The sequence below is a fragment of the Epinephelus moara genome, chromosome 14, assembly GCF_006386435.1.
Source record: "Epinephelus moara isolate mb chromosome 14, YSFRI_EMoa_1.0, whole genome shotgun sequence".
NCBI lineage: Eukaryota > Metazoa > Chordata > Actinopteri > Perciformes > Serranidae > Epinephelus > Epinephelus moara.
Genome location: NC_065519.1, coordinates 9,324,958 through 9,342,404, shown reverse-complemented (window position 1 = coordinate 9,342,404; position 17,447 = coordinate 9,324,958). Strand labels below are relative to the sequence as shown.

At 40.9% G+C, this 17,447-nt stretch overlaps 2 protein-coding genes across 6 annotated transcripts in view; one reads left to right on the top strand and one right to left on the bottom strand.

Moving 5' to 3' along the window:
* The window catches only part of LOC126401402 (afadin), an 18,231-nt gene extending 11,082 nt beyond the window's left edge, over positions 1–7,149 (top strand). The window contains exons 14-24 of one of the 3 annotated variants that reach the window (XM_050062635.1): positions 39–125; positions 210–275; positions 376–449; positions 602–720; positions 806–964; positions 1,098–1,192; positions 1,337–1,477; positions 2,916–3,791; positions 4,522–4,615; positions 4,745–4,796; positions 6,798–7,149. In XM_050062635.1, the coding sequence (XP_049918592.1) occupies positions 39–125; positions 210–275; positions 376–449; positions 602–720; positions 806–964; positions 1,098–1,192; positions 1,337–1,477; positions 2,916–3,791; positions 4,522–4,615; positions 4,745–4,796; positions 6,798–6,891 (1,857 nt within the window). In that variant the 3' untranslated portion in view covers positions 6,892–7,149. Of the gene's footprint in view, positions 1–38; positions 276–375; positions 450–601; positions 721–805; positions 965–1,097; positions 1,193–1,336; positions 1,478–2,915; positions 3,792–4,521; positions 4,616–4,744; positions 4,797–6,797 lie in introns of all 3 variants that reach the window. The other 2 variants (XM_050062634.1, XM_050062633.1) reach the window with 2 other exon arrangements.
* Positions 3,638–17,447, bottom strand: dusp23b (dual specificity phosphatase 23b). 3 transcript variants are annotated; one of them, XM_050062644.1, is made up of 4 exons: positions 9,869–10,022; positions 8,068–8,347; positions 7,151–7,347; positions 3,638–3,773 (listed from the first exon to the last, which is right to left on the bottom strand). In XM_050062644.1, the coding sequence occupies exons 1-3, from the start codon at positions 9,886–9,888 to the stop codon at positions 7,162–7,164; spliced, it is 486 nt and encodes a 161-aa protein (XP_049918601.1). In that variant the 5' UTR covers positions 9,889–10,022; the 3' UTR covers positions 3,638–3,773; positions 7,151–7,161. The 3 variants fall into 3 exon arrangements, with proteins under 3 accessions (XP_049918601.1, XP_049918602.1, XP_049918600.1); XM_050062645.1 differs by lacking the exons at positions 3,638–3,773; positions 9,869–10,022 and adding exons at positions 4,656–6,043; positions 17,226–17,447; XM_050062643.1 differs by lacking the exon at positions 3,638–3,773 and adding an exon at positions 4,656–6,043.

Here is a 17,447-nt window from a genome sequence, read left to right as displayed (position 1 = left end):
CATTTATACGTGCAATTTGTTTATGTTTTCTTTAATAGGCAGCACACGGAGAGCCAGACATTGTGACGATCACACTGAACAAACCTCTGAACAGTGGGATGGGGGTCAGCATTGTGGCTGCCAAGGTGACTGCCTTGACAGTATTCAAACACCAAAACTACCTGCTTACTGTCCCAACTAATAAATGCCCTCTCTCTCGTTTACCACAGGGAGCGGGGCAAGGCAACCTCGGGATTTATATCAAATCTATTGTCAAAGGAGGACCGGCTGAAATGGTGAGATCTAGCACATTTTAGATTTGCAATGTACAGAATAGTTTCGATGGAATTACACAAGACTGAAATAATAACACAAGTAAAACATCACTTTGTGCAGAACGGCAGGTTAACAGCTGGGGATCAGCTGCTGAGTGTGGACGGTCAAAGTCTGGTCGGCCTCAGCCAAGAAAGGTAGCTGCATAACAGCCTGTTGTACACCTGGCTGCAAGAAGTTTCTGTGTGTAGCCATGTGAGCAGCGTGACTCTAGGGATGGCATTGAATTTCGTTGTATTTATTTACAATGACAATACAGGAATTAAACTGAATCTTTATATTGATTCAGGGCAGCAGCCATCATGATGCAAACCGGCCCCGTTGTGACCTTACAGGTTGCAAAGTTTGGAGCAAGTTACCACGGCCTTGGAGCTCTGCTGAGTGAGCCGACCCCCGACCGGACTACAGGTACATACACATTAAGAGTTAAACCACTGTCCATGTTTCTTTCTGCTTTTCACAACCTGATCAAGACCTTTTCCTGCTTCCCAAGGCGATAACAGCCACCCTAAGCCAAATGGCAAAGCGCTGATGCTGTACAGTGTTGTGGATCCTGGCCCGTCAGATCAGCTCCATGGAGCCAGCAGAAGGAGAAAAGAGCAGATGATGCAGAGAAACAGACAACTGTATCGCTCCAACCCCAACATGACAGGTGGGTGAACTTCTATTTTAGTCACACATCACTGCCGGGTTCATGTAGTAAATATCTTAATGTGAAATATGATTAATGCTTGAGGCTGAGTCATAAGAACAACTCCAGTGTATTTACTCCGTCCTTATTTCAGCAGATTTCTCCCCCGAGGATAAAGATGAACCTGGTGACCCTGTTGTGAGAGGGAACAACATGGCTGCTGTCTCCAGTGTCAACCTTTGTGCTGATGTGAGATAAGATTTCTTCATCTAATTCCTCATAACATTTGTAAATGTTCATTCACTATGGAGAGGAAGGTCAGCTTAATACACATACAAGAATATGTTGTCTTCAACTGAACTTGTGTCATAACATTTTTCTGTCTGTATTCAGACATGTCACAGGGAATACTTGACACTGCCGAACCCTAAATCCCAGGACAAGAATTTATCTGACTCCAGTCGAACACAGCACACACTAAAAGTGTCTTTGAGGCCTTTGGATGGACAGAGCTCCAGTAAGAGGACCTTCATGGTAAGTCTTTATTAAACGCTACCGAGATTGACCCTCTGGTACCGAAATGTTTTATCATATATTTAGTACTGACGAAGCAAAGGAAAAGTTGACATATTGTGCACAGTGGTGGAAGGTAACTAAGAGCATTTACTCAAGTGATGTACTTAAAGGAGCAGCATGCAACGTTCAGAGCATCAATATAGCAGCAAACAATTAACCGAAGTTATAATGGGCTTTTAATTTTATACAGATACAGGAAGTGTTGAGTTTGAAATGACGGAATGATGCATTAACTTTATCGAGGCAAACGGGAGCGGATCAAAAGTAAAAATAGAAAAATACAGAGGGAATAATAAAATAATAAATAACGGCCCGTTTATAATGTAGCTTGATGCTAATGGCAGTACAGTGCCTCTGCTGTTTCACCATCATTTTTCCTTTTTGGCTACAGAGCACATCGCTCTATGTTTCTATTGGTCAAAGTCACGGTTGTGACAGGAGCAGCTGTGAACGACAAAAAGAAAATCAAACATGCTAGACTTCCTGTCGGGCATCGTGAGGCGTCCAAGACGTGGTGTCGGTTGTCGTCTACTATGACACACTACACGAGACGAAACGATGGATTATCACGTACGACACTCATTGTCGTTCACGATCCGAGCCGACACTGTACGTCACTACGTTGGGCTATATTCGGGCTGATATCGTGAATTTTGGGGTTTTAACTGAGATTTTTTTAATGTGCAAATTAAAAATAAAGCACACCTATAGATATGCTCTTAATGTCGCATGCAGCTCCTTTAAGTACAATTTAGGAGTAGACCTACTTGTATTTTACTTGAGTGTTTTAATTTTTATGCTACTTCATACTTGAAATCCACTACATTTCAGAGAGAAATATTGTACTTTTTACTCCACTTCATTTATCTGAAAGATATATTTACTTTTCACATGAAGATTTTACATTAAAAGAACCCGATAAGATTATAAAATACAATGCATTGCTTACATTAATAGGCATTTCCTTACATCTTTGGCTTGTGACTCCTTACAAAATAATAGTAACCCCTCTCAACTTTTCAAATAAACATGATTTAACAAAAAGCAAAGATTAGACAAAGTCCAATATGTGTATGAGTACATAAATATTTTCTTTTTTGTTTCCTGCTCCATTAATCATCCAACAACCCCTCAGATTGATCTTGTGACCCTTTGGAGGGGTGGGACCCCTAGGTTGGGAACCACAGGATCAAACTACCTGTCTGTACTTTTACTTTTAAAACTTTTAAGCACAGTTGGCTGATAAAAAAGATTTTTAGTACACGGCTTTTTCTCTGCTGTTCTGGTATTTTACATAAATAATAGATGTGAGTCCTTCTTCCACCACTGATTGTTAATAACATAATAAATACAAACAGTAAATGCTTCACTAATATCTCTGTATGACCCCTTGTAGCGCCAGGCTCTGTCACAGGAGAACCTGTGTGTGGACAGTGGAGGCCCCCTGCTGGACAAAAGTCAGAACATGTGGGAGCAGAAGACGCAGCGTGCAAAGCAAACAATGAGCCACTATTCATCTTTTCCAATCCGCTCAAGTGTTTCCACTCATGACATCCTCTCAGATAATTGTTCTCCTACAAAACAGCAGCAGGGCAGCCGTACAAGTGGCGCCGGTGTCTGGAGAACTCCTTTCTCACAACATCCAACACCGACGCCGTCCAACCAACCAGTACGCATAGACATCCCTGTGACCAGGGCGGTGAACGCACACACAAATCCTCCTCTCACCACCTTCCAGAGTTCATCTCTGCTGGCTGTGAGGATGAGCCAGACCCTTAAACTAAATGGAAGTAAAAACAGTCATGTTTATGCCTGTCCCGTCACTGCAGTGAAGAAGCTGCCTCACACCTCACATCTGTCATCACAGCAGAGATCCACCACACCCAGGGATCAAGCTGCAAAGCCCCAAGTAAGCATCACTCCAACAAAACACGTCTCCTTCCAAGAACCTCCCACTCAGCAGAAGCAGGGATCAGCTCCTACAAAGCCCAGAGACCCTCGGGAGCTGTGTGACCCCTGGAGGAGGGAGGCCCAGGAGAAGCTGGAGGAGCAGCAGAGGCTCCATGTGGTGCAGCTCCTGGAGCAGGAGGTGCAGGAGCTCCAGGGTAAAGCCAGGCGCACGGCGGAGGAGAACGACCGGCTCCGAAGGCTCACCCTGGAGTGGCAGTTTCAGAAGAGGCTGCAGGAGATTCAGCAGAGAGGAGAGGATGAGGAGGAAGATGAAGATTTGGACATGATGGTGACGATACAGCAGCTGGAGAGAAGAACACAGGTGAAGCCCGGCACAATTAAAGGGAAGATCCGCTTTAAAATACCTGAAGAATCTAAAAAAAAATCTGATGTTACCAAAAGCATTCTGGGAAATGCAGTAAAATCACTGAAGTAGATTAAATGGTAACTTTAGTATATTTTTATGTCCTGGGCATGTTTGCACTGTCAATGTACATTCACTAAATGTCTTAGTTTTTGCCACTGACAGGCTCAGATTATTTAAAGAGTCTGACAACGCTATGGAAATGATCCCTACAGAGACAGACCTTTTTCTTACAGAGTAGGATCATTTTTGTTTAACTAGAAACAACCATAAAATCACTACATCGTCAAACCCACCAGACTCCATTTAAATAAACAACAGTGAGTACAAAAAACAAGGTCTATGATCACATGTTAATCATATATAACAGATTAAAACTACACGAGTAACATATCTACCAACTCTGTATATAGACACTATTAATTATGACTATAGAACATATAACACACAATAAAACATGTTTATAATGTCTCAATCTGAGTTATACTAAAACTTTATATTAACTGAAAATGTATTAATAAGCTGCATAATTAAGTCAAAAATGTTATCTTAAAAATTGTCCTAATAACTTCTGTCAACAAACAATTACATCTGTTACTAAAAAAAAAAAGAATTAAAGCTGATATATCATTAAAAAACAAAAAACAACTCAATAATCTATAACAAATGATTTCTCTTCCACATTAAGACCAGGAGAAACTCTGCTGGGAACACCGAGTTGAAAGAGTTGGAAAAGCAGGCGGGAACTCATCCCTCCCAACAGGAAGACAAAACGAGGACAGGTATGTTCGCTAATAAAAAAATTACAAATACAAAATCATATAATTTGTTATTAGTTTATTCACAAGAGTCTGTGCTCAAACATATTATTCATTTTATTGTACATTGCAACATTCCCATGTTTTTGGCAGATCAAAGAGGAAGCGGACGGAGTCAGGACTTTAACAACATGGCAGCAAAAGAGTGAGTTTAAAATTTAGTCAAATCTAACAAGCAGCTATTAATGTAGCATTTCTACTCATGATGACTTAAAGGTCCAGTTTGTAGGATTCAGAGGCTTCTATTAGCAGAAATGGTGTATAATATTTATAACTATATTTTCATTCACTTCTAATCACCAGAAACTGAGGATCATTTGTTTTGTTTTTTGTTATCTTAGAGTGACTCATTTATATCTACATATGAAGCTGGTCCTCTTACTGGAGTCCACCATGTTGTTTCTACAGTAGCCCAGAACAGACAAACCAGACACTGGTTCTGGATAGGATTAACCACCGTAGTTCTCAGTGTTAGATGCCACTGAATCCTACACACTGGACCTTGAAAACATTTAAATCCTGTCGAATCTAACAAGCTTATGTAGCAATTCTACTAATGATGACTTAAAGGAGTATTTCACCCGCAAAATGACCATTCCGCGATGCCAGGGATCAGTACGCTGAGGGCCTGGCCTCTGCCTGCCGCCCAGCACCCAATGCACCAGACCCTGAATCCTGACCCTGCGGGTGTTGAGCCCACAGGGCGACGGCTCTTTGTTATCTGTTTGGGCTGAGCCCACCCGGGCCCCATGGCCCAAGTCCCAGCCACCAGATGCTCGCTGGTGAGCTCCATGTTGGGAGAGTTACTGCCTCAAGAAAGGGGGTTCATGTATCTCAGGGTCGTGTTCACGAGTGAGAGTAGAGTGGAGAATGAGATGGATCATTCGTTTGGTGCGGCCTCTGCAGTGATGCAGGCCCTGTGCCCGACCGTCGTGGTGAAGAGGGAGCTGAGCCAGAGGGCAAAGCTTTCGATTTACTGGTCCATCTACGTCCCAACCCTCACCTATGGTCATGAGCTCTGGGTAGTGACCGAAAGAATGAGATCGCAGATATAAAGCGGCCAAAATGAGTTTCCTCCATGGGGTGTCTGGGCTCAGCCTTAGAGATAGGCTGAGGAGCTCGGACATCTGGAGGGAGCTCCGAGTAGAGACGCTGCTCCTTCATGTTGAAAGGGGTCAGTTGAGGTGGTTTTGGGCATCTGGTCAGGATCCTCCTGGGCGCCTCCTGTTAGAGGTGTTCCAGGCACATCCCACTGGTAGGAGGCCCCGGGCAGACCCAGAACACGCTGGAGGGACTACATATCCCATCAGGCCTGGGAACGCTGGAAAGCGTTGCTGGGGAGAGGGACGTTTGGGGTGCTTTGCTCAGCCTGCTGCCCCTGCGACCCGGCCCCTAAGCAGATAAAAATGGATGGATGGAAAATTACCATTTCTGTAACAATATTTCACTGTTTCCTTGAATATGTGAAGAAAACTTTTTTTTTCTCGCATTCCTCTACGATGAACAAAGAATCCAAAATAGGCAAACATTGAAGTAAATGGAGACCACGTTTAATAACTGCAGAAGTATATCGAAACTCTCACACAACTTGTGCAATATAATCCAAGCCTCATTTATCCAGTCGTATGCTCAGGACTTCCCAAACACATGCAACTGGCCTTAAACAGGATTTAAACACGTCAGTACAAAATGTCTCATGAAAGGCAGAGTAGCATGCTCAGGCACACTCAGGGCGTGCTGCTAGTAGGCAGAAGTGCTTTAAATCATGTTTCAGTGAAAAGGAGTGCATTTGGGAAGTATCGGGCATACTTTTTTTTCTTCAAGAATTCATGGTAGCAAAAGGTGAGTAACTGATATGCAAATGGCCATTGTGCGGGTGAAGTATTCCTTTAATGACACAGACATATCCGTACACAGTTGTGTACGGTCACCACAAGCCTCTGAATTAAGTTTGCTTTTAAAACAGTGAGACATAACAGCAATTCATTCTTCCAAAAACTTTCAAAGTGTATGAAAGAGATCCCTGAGTAAAATACACTCTATAAATATAGTTTTAAAACAGCACAAGCTACTGTTTATGACCCCACACATGAATTCCCATTAGTACTATTCAAGTATTCCTGCTAATATCTGTGTTTATTTACAGAAGCCAGGAGGAGAAAATCAAGAGAGCGTCGGCTCCTGAGAAGCTCACATTCAAGGAGCGTCAGCGTCTCTTCTCTCTGGCATCCAGTGCTTAAATAAAGGTTAAAGCCTTGTAAACAGAAACTTCGAAGCAGCAACATGTTCACATAAACAGAAGTAATGATGTGATAGCAAAAGGACAGTATACAGTACCATGTTAATGACAGTGTGAGGATGTATTCAATGCAGTCGTAGTGTGTAGTATTGTAAATTCTAGATAATAAAGAGTTCATTTGGCAATATGATCGAGGTTTTAAGCTTATCAACTGTAAAACTTGTGCTACCTCTGCCTCCTCTCAGAAGCAGAACAGTTACCTGTGTGAAAGCTACTTTGTGCGCTGATAAAACTGCACCACAGCTTTCTCTTGTTCGTGAGTTTCGATCGAGCCCCATCGCAGCCTGCGGATCTCATTGATGGCGTCGATGCCGGATAGCTTCCTCGTCTTCACCAGGTAGCAGGCCAGCATGGTACCTGTTCTGCCATGTCCATGCATGCAGTGTACTCCCACACCCTGAAGAGGAACAACGCAGTGTTTACTTTGTTTAATCATCAGTAACGCAGCACACAATGTCTGCATTAGTCGTTGCTGGGAGACAGGAATTTGTTGAGCTGTTGAGCTGATGCAGGAAGTCAGTTTATTAACAAATCCTTGACTGGCTGCTTTTCTTCGTCTTGTATGATGTTAAACTGAATATTTTGGGGGTTTTAAACCTTTAATCAGACAAAGCGAGCAATTTGAAGACATCATCTTAGATAACGCCCACAGGCCACATCTGGCCTAAAGGACAACCTCCAACTGGCCCAGCATATAAAATCTGATACACCACTATGACTGAAATATATAAACTACATATAGAGTCCTGAAGTAGCTAATGAGTGAGCCATCCTGCTGCCTTCTTATCTCTGTTGAGTTACACATGCACAGTACCAAACGGGCTGGGTGTACAGATTGGTATAGCGACACAGCCAATCACATCTTTCACAAATTAAGTGTTTTGTGACACAGTTTCAGCAGCTTACTCCTCTTTTGCTTTTTGACTGATGCACTCTGGAGGAGCTGTAAGGTTGTGAAAGACAGTTTCTCTTCCACTGGTCCAGGAGATTCATCAACCTGATGCCAAATGTTTTAGGTTTCATTGCTTGTGAGCCTGCGTACAATACTAGACTCAACCCTGGAGAGTCCTGAAAGAACTTTATAAGCATAACCATCCATCAAGCACAGAGCTCTTACCTCCCCCTTGGCGTTGGCCTGCTCCACGATGGAGAGAAATCTTTCGATCTGACTCGGTGAAGGAGACGTGAAGTCCGCTATCTTGATGTGGTGCAGCTTCAACTCTGGGCACGTGTCATGGTGAGGTGGTTTTCTCTCACACAGGCAAACCAGGTGTTTGATGCCGTTGTCCAGCAGGTAGCGGTATTCACATGGCATCCTGGGTAGGGCCAGTCCGGCCACTTTGTTTGGATCGACCCAGGAGAAGTTGTGTGGAGGCGTGGAGGCCATGATTGTCCAGCTAAGAGGAGGGGACAAAGACAGAGTCAAATCAAGCCAGTTTATTTGCATTGCAACAAGCAATGCTGAAAACCTGCCATGGAAATGTGGACGGAAGATCAGAATCAGGATCAGGATCAGGGTCAGAACAGATAATTGTGAATTATAAATGCAGGAGGCCAAAGGCAGGACTGACTTCCTGTGGCGCTCTGTGGTGCATCTTGGGGGAATGAGTCTATCACTGAATTCAGTGGAGTGGGTGGGAGACATTGTCCAAGATGACACGTATATTAGACAGCATCCTCCTCTCTGCCACTGCCACCATCGAGTCCAGCTCCACTCCCACTACGTTACTGGCCTTGTGAATCAGTTTATTGAGTCTATTGGCGTCTGCTACCCTCAACCTGCTGCCAAAGCACACAACAGCAAACAGGATAGCACTACCTCACAAAACATCCTCAGATGTAGAAGTCCCTCAGCCTGAGTTCCCTCTCTGTGGTTTAAAAACACACATGGATATGCCAGGGTTAAAGGCATTAGGAAAGAGGATGCTCAGGGTATCTGTCAGCACCATATAGTTAATACACAGCCAGGTGAGACTGCAACCAATCCAACTTGACATTGGCATTTTGTAAGATAAGAAGAACAAGAAAAACCTTGGTTTTTTATTATAGGTAGCTGCATTTGTCTGCAATAGGAAGAGCTACCACTGCTGTCTCTGATTGTATGAGTGTGTGTTGAGGTGTGGCAACAGGTCTGCACAGTTTGAAAAACAGTCTGAGTTTTTCTACAGGGTTTCCTGCACTTATTAATTAATTTGTGGTGATATCCACGATATCAGCATCTGCCACCACATGTTGTTTTTCTATTTTTGGCAGAGGTGGGAGTAAGTCACACATGTGCAAGTCATAAGCAAGTCTCAAGTCATAACTTTTAAGTCTAAAGCAAGTCCCGAGTCACTGTGGTGAAAATTAAGCAAGTCACAAGTCAAGTCATACTCACAAACTTATAAAGATAATATAAGATAAACTGCACCCAGTGGTGGAATGTAACTAAACACATTTACTCAGGTACTGTAAGTACAAATCTGACCTCTACTCCACTACATTTATCTGACAGCTTTAGTTACTAGTTACTTTACAAATTAATTTGCTCTGGAAACATGAAATATTCAAGTACAGCTGGAACCACGAGTCAATTATTGAACTGATAGAAAAGACATTAGACACTATTTTGATAATAATCTCAGTCAAAAAGTGAGTAGCAGCCAATCAGAATTCATTTAAAATGCAACAAATACAACATATCATACAAAAATTCACAATAAAACAACAACTATTCAAACATAGTGGCCTCTTAAGAAAAACAAGCACATGTCTCTGTCACCACATTCTTAATGATGCCCTTAAATTCATCACTGGATATGTGTTTCTAATCTTTTAATTCAATTTGAGTTACATTTACTAGAGTAAAGGTTTTAAATACTTCCTCTCCTGCTCCAAGCCCTCTGGTCAGGGTAAAAGACTCCACTCTGGTAACATACCTGGTGCCGTCAGAGTACATGTTTGATGATAAAATACTGTTAAAATCCCAAACGTGAGTCGAGCAGGAAAGGGAGTCCAAAATAAAAAGACGCTTTGTAAACTAATCCCAATTCCTATTTTAACCCTCAATCTTAACCCTCAATCTCAAAAATCCGCGCTCCCGCGAAGTGCTGGTGCTGTCCCGATTCTCAGTGTTGAGTTGAGGGTCAAGAATAAGGGCCAAGAATAAGGGCTGTATGGCCCTCACTTCTAAGATTTTCCAGGACCACCCTTGGCAGTAAGTGCTATCCCAGAATCCTTTGCGTATCATCCGCCGAGCTCAACCGAACCCAGCCGAGTACAGACGATTCAGTCAATGCAAGATGGCGGCGACAAGCGTGAGGAAGCGGAGTTATCAATGTGAGTATTTTCCTCGTTAATAGTTGTTTTAAAATTATGATAACCATTGCATTATCTTAGTTTAACGTCATTTTATGGACTATAGACCTTTTTGTAGCGTAACACATATTTTTGGTCGCGGGCGACGGCTTGCCTGCCCCGCCGCACGTAACCCCGGTTCTCTGATAACCGAGTAACGTTATGCTGTCATTCAGTTACAAAAGTCATTTCTCAGTGATAATGTAGTTGTTAAGTTGTTTTAATATACGTGAAATGTTTGCATCGACATTTTTGTAAGATGACCGGACGGTGTCATCTCCTGTAGCCGTAGAGTCTGCAGCTGGTAACGTTACAGCTGCAGGTTAACGTTAGTGATCGTATTATCTGGTGACTTTCCGCTGAATAAGTTACGTCGGTTGTTGTGGTACAGGTTATTTGGTTGAATATCAACTTATAACCCAAAGAGTGAAACGTTAACGTGGATGAAAGTCACCAGATAACACTTGTGTGACTGTGTAAACAGCCTCACCAGTTCTGCTGGATGTTGACTACAGTATTCATTGTGATAATACTTGCAATACTGCATGAAACTAAACTAATAACTTAACGAATATCTGACAGGTAGCCCAAAAAAATAAAAAATAAAAGAAAGTAATGTTGTTATCTCTGTTCCATTTCAGGGCCACCAGACAAAACACAAGCCCTGATTCATTTCAGGGCCACCAATGAAGACAAGTTTACAAAAAGCAAGCAGGCTCCAAAAAAACTATGGGAGTGAGTAATTTGTAACTTGTGAACTGTTCATATTCATAACATAATTCTCAGTCACAACGGCAACTGTTCCCCTAGTGATCAAGCATTCTGTTTCAATATGAAATCAGCACAGCTGCAGACGGCATTGTGGAAGATTGTTATTTGGTAACTGTACATTTGTTTTGGAGCTGCGCCTAGTATATTCGTTGCAATATGTATGTTCTATTTTCACTACTGTACAAAGATGTGCTGTTTGGATTTTATGATGTCAGCATTTCAAAACAAAAACAATTCTATATCATTAATCTATCTATTATCTTAGCGAAATTCCATATTCATAAGAGTAAATTTTGTTACAGAAAAAACTTGTGCAAAATTTTTATGAATAAAATGCAGCAATACTTAGAAACTGTTAAGCACTCCACAAACTCCAAAGCTATAAAGACTCGGAAAAGATGTAAACAATTTAATTGTTTGAGCTACTGAACTTTTTTATTTATTTATTTGTTTATTTTATTTCTTTTTCTTTTCTCTTAACCCTAGCATATTTGTTCTGTTCATGTCTGTCACTGCTTGTTTTGTACAAGAACTTAACCCTAGCATATTTGTTCTGTTCATGTCTGTCACTGCTTGTTTTGTACAAGAATAAAGTGAAATAAAGAAATAAAGTGTTGGAAAAAACAAACAAACTCATCACGTCTTTTTATCGACGACTACTGATGACATATATTTCTTCTTCTTTGAACTGACAGACTGGACGGAGTTTTGGCATATTGCTGCCCCTGACAGTCTTAAGACGTATTTGCCTTTGAGGGGTGTCCCATTTTAAAGTCACAAGATAGCCCTTAACACTTGGTTTTGAGGGCTAGTGAGATTGAGGGTTGAGCTTGAGAATTAAGATTGAGGGTTAAGATAGGAATTGGGATTGGGCCTATCTCTTGACGCACGGATGCGCACAGCAAGCGCAGTACACACACTGACAGATAGTGAAGTTATGTTGGGACAGCACGCAGGAAAAGTCGTTACACACTGTGTCAGTATCAGGTCGTCGGGTCTATGGTCTGGAAGCAGGCTAGAATAAAAGCACAAGGTGAAGCTCGTGCTGCCGTAAATACTGCCATTCAGGAGGAAGTGGCAGTGTGGGCATGAATATCAGCCGGCAGGTCCTCCGCTGCTGCTTATATGTGTCATGATATTTTAAAAACTTCTCAACATCTAGAGAAATACAAATATTAAATAAAAAAGTCAAGCTCTTTGCTTTGTATGTTCCGAGCACATGTTGGAGCGCAGAGCAGAGATGGCGGTACTGAAATTAAATAATTTTATTTCTACCTCAGGCCTACTCCTGAGCAGCAGTTAAAGTGAAACTTCACCGCAGTGGTGGAAAGTAACTAAGTACATTTAAGTAGTATTCAAGTACTGTACTTAAATACAATATTCACATATTTGTACTTTACAAATATTTCCATGTTAGTTTTTACTTTTAACTTCATTACATTTATTTTAAAAATGCAGTTACTTGTTAATTTGCAGATTCAGATTATTACTACAAAACGTAAATATAAATAACAATGTATTAGGGACTGTTCTTCATTTATGAGGGGGCCAGGGGTGGTGCAAAAAGGGGGAGGCATGTCACGTAATATTTTAAGCATTGGAGAGGGATTTATGTTTTTTTTTAATTTTTTCTCAGGAAAGGTGCATACTATTTTAAATGGTTGCATTTTGTAGGGCTGCCCCCCAATGGCCGACCAAACGTTAGTCGACCAGAAAGGTCGAAAGGTTTAAAAATATATTTTTAAAAAAAAAGTGAAACTCTATTGTCAAAATAAATCAAAACCTATATGACTGGACCATGTGGGAATTTAATTTGAAAGGACAGACACAGGAAGTGTCCACGCTCAGCAGTCAGACAGGAGTCAGGTTAATTTCCAGGGCTGGTACCTGTGGTTATTCCACAGGCTAGTTAATAACATGTCGGGCAGGAAATCCAAAGTGTGGGATCATTTTGAGAAGGTGAAGGACGAACCCAAGGTGATATGTAAATAAGATAAAATATAGGCCTATATTAATGAAGGTTCATTAGTACGGTTTTGTATTTCTCTGTAATGTAGCACAGTGTTAACAATGTTACTGATACTATTCTTTCTCACACCTTCACCTCAAACCATTGTGGTGCCCCACCCAAAATATATACTTTAATTATCAAATTAATATCGTGCAAGTGACTAGTCGACTAATGGCCCTAAATGATGACTATTTATCGACCAGGAAAATTCTTAGTCGGGGGCAGCCCTAATATTTTGTATTTATTTTGTCACTTATTTATTAGGGGAAAAAATGCCAAAATGACACCACTTATAATAGCCAGACACGTTATCATCAGCTGCAACATAAAATGGTTGAGCACAATAATGCATTGATAATTGTGATCCAATAATATGTATGATACTGAAATGGGCCGTTTTGCATTATGAGTCATTTTATTTGGTACTTTAAGTATATTTTGATGATAATAGCCTACTTTTGTACTTTTACTCAGGTTAGCGTTTGAATGCAGTACTTTTACTTGTAACAGACTAGTTTTCTACACTGTAGAATTGTTACTTTTACTTACAGGTAAAGGATCTAAATACTTCTTCCACCACTGCTTAACTGCCCATAACTTCATTAAAAAAAATAAGCTGTATGTTCTGTAACAACAGTGCTGTTGTCCAACGTTTACTCGTCTAAAGGTTTGCAACATTGATCTGATCGGTGCTGATCAATCCCACAACAACAACAAACTGATTGACTGATCAAACTCAACAAACTGCTGTTGAGGAAAATAAAAACTTTGCCTTCACTGTACCATGAAAAAACACACACACACACACACACACACACACACACACACACACACACAGGGCAAACAAAATTAGTCTCTTTCTAAAATAGTGTCAGCAGTGTAGAGGTGAGTAAATAAGTGAGTGTCGTTAACAATAACCATAAGTTAAAGTCAAATAAATCACATAAAAACCTTTGAATAAGAGCACAGTATTTACCCTCAAAAAGTCACGGAATACATTGCTACAAAAACTGATTTAGTGAAGTTTTAAAATAATACTTTTAAACTCTTTAAATATAAATGTCAACTAATTTCCGGGTTTTAGGATTCATTACTAAAAAAAACTGCGTCACTGTTTGCTTTTTTTCTTACCTCGAGGTGCCCCCCCCCCCTAGTATAGCGCAATATAATATAGTATACAATAAAGCCCAACGGTTGTAGCGAGCATTTTTAGTAAATATTACCTTTCCAACGAGTTGAATAATTCCTGATAAAGTGGTTAAAGAGATCGTGAGAAAACAGTCCAAAAAGTAAACATCTGCTGACTCACAGGAGTGAAGACATTTAAATATAAATGTCAACTAATTTTCGGGTTTTAGGATTCATTACTAAACAAAACTGCGTCACTGTTTGCTTTTTTTCTTACCTTGAGGTGCCCCCCCTCTAGTATAGAGCAATATAATATAGTATACAATAAAGCCCAACGGTTGTAGCGAGCACTTTTAGTAAATATTACCTTTCCAACGAGTTGAATAATTCCTGATAAAGTGGTTAAAGAGATCGTGAGAAAACAGTCCAAAAAGTAAACATCTGCTGACTCACAGGAGTGAAAACAGTCCAAAAAGTAAACATCTGCTGACTCACAGGAGTGAAGCTTTTGTTCAGCCACCATCAGCGTGCTGGATAGACCAGTGCAGTGTCTCATGGACGGATTAGTTTTAATAACATGAGGGCTTGATTTGGAAATACTCTGTAGATCTCATCAGACTCCACCTCTTTCTTTTCTTTCCTCTACTTTCTTTCTTGTAGTACTAATAGATTGATAAGATGGCTGTCTGCTATGGCAACAAGTAAACACTGTCACCAAGGGCTGGACTATCAGCTCTACTCAGGCATTGATCTGTTGCTTTGACATCGGTGGGAAGCTAATTTGTAGTTGTTTTATACCTGATCAGCTGAAATATATAATTAAGAAAAATAACTATTCATACTCGCTGCTACATCAGAATTCTCAGTCAGTCACATGGTTATGTGAGGATCATGTTATTCGATTTTTCAAGCACATTCAACAGTATCCGACCCCCCCATACTCAGAGACAAACTTGAGGAAATGGGGTTGGATCCCTCCCTTACTGCCTGGATTTCAGACTATCTGACAAGATGACCACGGTTCGTCAGGCTGGAGAACTGTGTCTCTGGGAAAGTTGTGAGCAGCACTGGAGCTCCACAGGGGATTGTTCTATCTCCATTCCTGTACACACTGTACACAACAGACTTTAAATACCAGTCTGAGTCCTGCCATGTTCAGAAATACCGTGATGACACACAGCACTCTGATGAACAGAGTTCATCTTGCTGATATTTAAGTATAATTTGTTGCATTTAAACCATGTATCCACCTTCATCAGTTACACATTTAGACTATTTTGCAAATCATTTAGATTTTTATTAGACAAAAATAAATTTGTATCATCATCAGCAACTAATACTTTGTGAAAAATGCCAATGGGAATTTTCAAAATCTTGAATATACAGTATGAAGAGGAGTGGCCCTAAAACTGATCCCTGGGGAACACCATATTTGATGATTTTACTTTGACCATTCACATACACATACTTCTTCCTTCTTCTTCCTTCCATACATATAACTTGTGAACTAAATAAACACTGTGCCTCTGACACCATTATGTTGATGTTTGCTTAGTATTTCAAAGTCATTAGTAAGGGCTCTTTTTGTATTAAAAGCGAGCCCTAAGCAGCAGTTACTACAAAAATATGTTAAAGCATGAACACCCGAAACAGCTGGGAAGTTCTAAACCAGTTATACTCAAATCCATTTAAAATGCACTGTTACTTCCCATATATCTGTATTTGTGGTGTCTTGCCTATAACTAATGTTTAGACTGATGGAATAAATGTCTTAGGACCATTTAGTAGTCAGCATTGGGGTAGTTTAGTTTGGGGGTTAGGAGTTTTGTCATTTATATATGTCGCTGTATATTACATGCACTTTCTTTTTCCTAAAGCTAGCCAATGCCTTAGTAAACATAATTTAAAATACTGTAGTGAGGAAAGTGAGTGCTGTTTGCAACTTTTAGTGATGCTGGCAACGAAGAAACTAAGTAGGGGAGCCGTTCCTATGCTAGGAGGGGAGGCTGGATGCCTCCTTTAGGTAGCAAGGGACCTGGGTGTAGAAGGTGTCCTTTGCCAGTGTTTTCTGGAGCTTCAACTACCCTGTTGCAACACATTGCCTCACGCCGCCACGCCACTACAAACAAGCTGTCCACCATCACTGCCTCAATGTCCTGGCTGCATCAAGTGCTTGTTACTGTGGGCACTTACTGACTCCATGGGAGGCCCCATGTTCATGTCGTTGCCAGGGTGGGAAATATAAGTTCAAAAACTTTAATTCTTAATGTCAGATGTCGTTTTGTAAGAGTTATTGTCCTAGTCCTTTTATGATTTGTTTTAAGGTAGCTTTTAATGATTTGACACCCTGCCAGGGGCCCAATAAGAGGCAAGACTAGTGACTCGGTTTCCCCTCTGCCTCCCCCTAGTGGTTGAAATCGTTTTGACCGGCCTACAGTTTGGAGCCTCATTGATCGCTGGGTGTTTTGATATTGTGTACCAGTAGTGTACAGTGTTTCTCTGAATTTTTATGAATTTGTATTTTCAAAAAAATACTATTTTTGTATTCTACACCAACTAAAATGTATAGCAATACAATTTGCTTTAAGTCTGGGTCTCTATTCTCAAGCTTTAGAGAGCTTATCAGGGTGTCCTACTTCACATCTTCATTTTTTCTCATGAACTCAGACTGAACTCAGTGGTTTCAGTGTAGTGTGGTTTAACATTAACTTCAAACAGCTCTTCAAACAGTGGTGTACAAATAGATTAGAAAATAAAACAAAAGCGTAGCATATAGTTTGACGTTAGCTAACTTAACCTATGAACAAATTAAGAAACCAACTAGCTAAACAAACAGAAGCTGCCATGTATTGACTACTAGCACAGAGTCGCTGCAGTGTACCGTTACGTTGCTGAAAATGCGACATAAAGCTTCGCCATTAGCTTAACGTTAACTGTTTGTCCGTCTATTAAGTTATGCCTATCTATTTATTACACAGCCATGTATCAGTACACCGTCTCTCCCACAAAGTACTCCCAAAATTACTCACAGTTTCCCCGTGTTAGAGGACTAGATATTCCGCTGCTGGTCGAGCCGGTGCTTCCTAACGGATCGTTACCATAATGGCTCCCTCCACCTCACAGAGGGAGCCGTTTACTACAGCATGCTAACTGCTGAGATAACGGTACCGTTATGTAACAGAAGCTAGCTGTCGCAATGCTAGTCAGAGAGCAGCGTAGCCTTTAGCTGACCTTTAGCCAAAGTTAGCGTC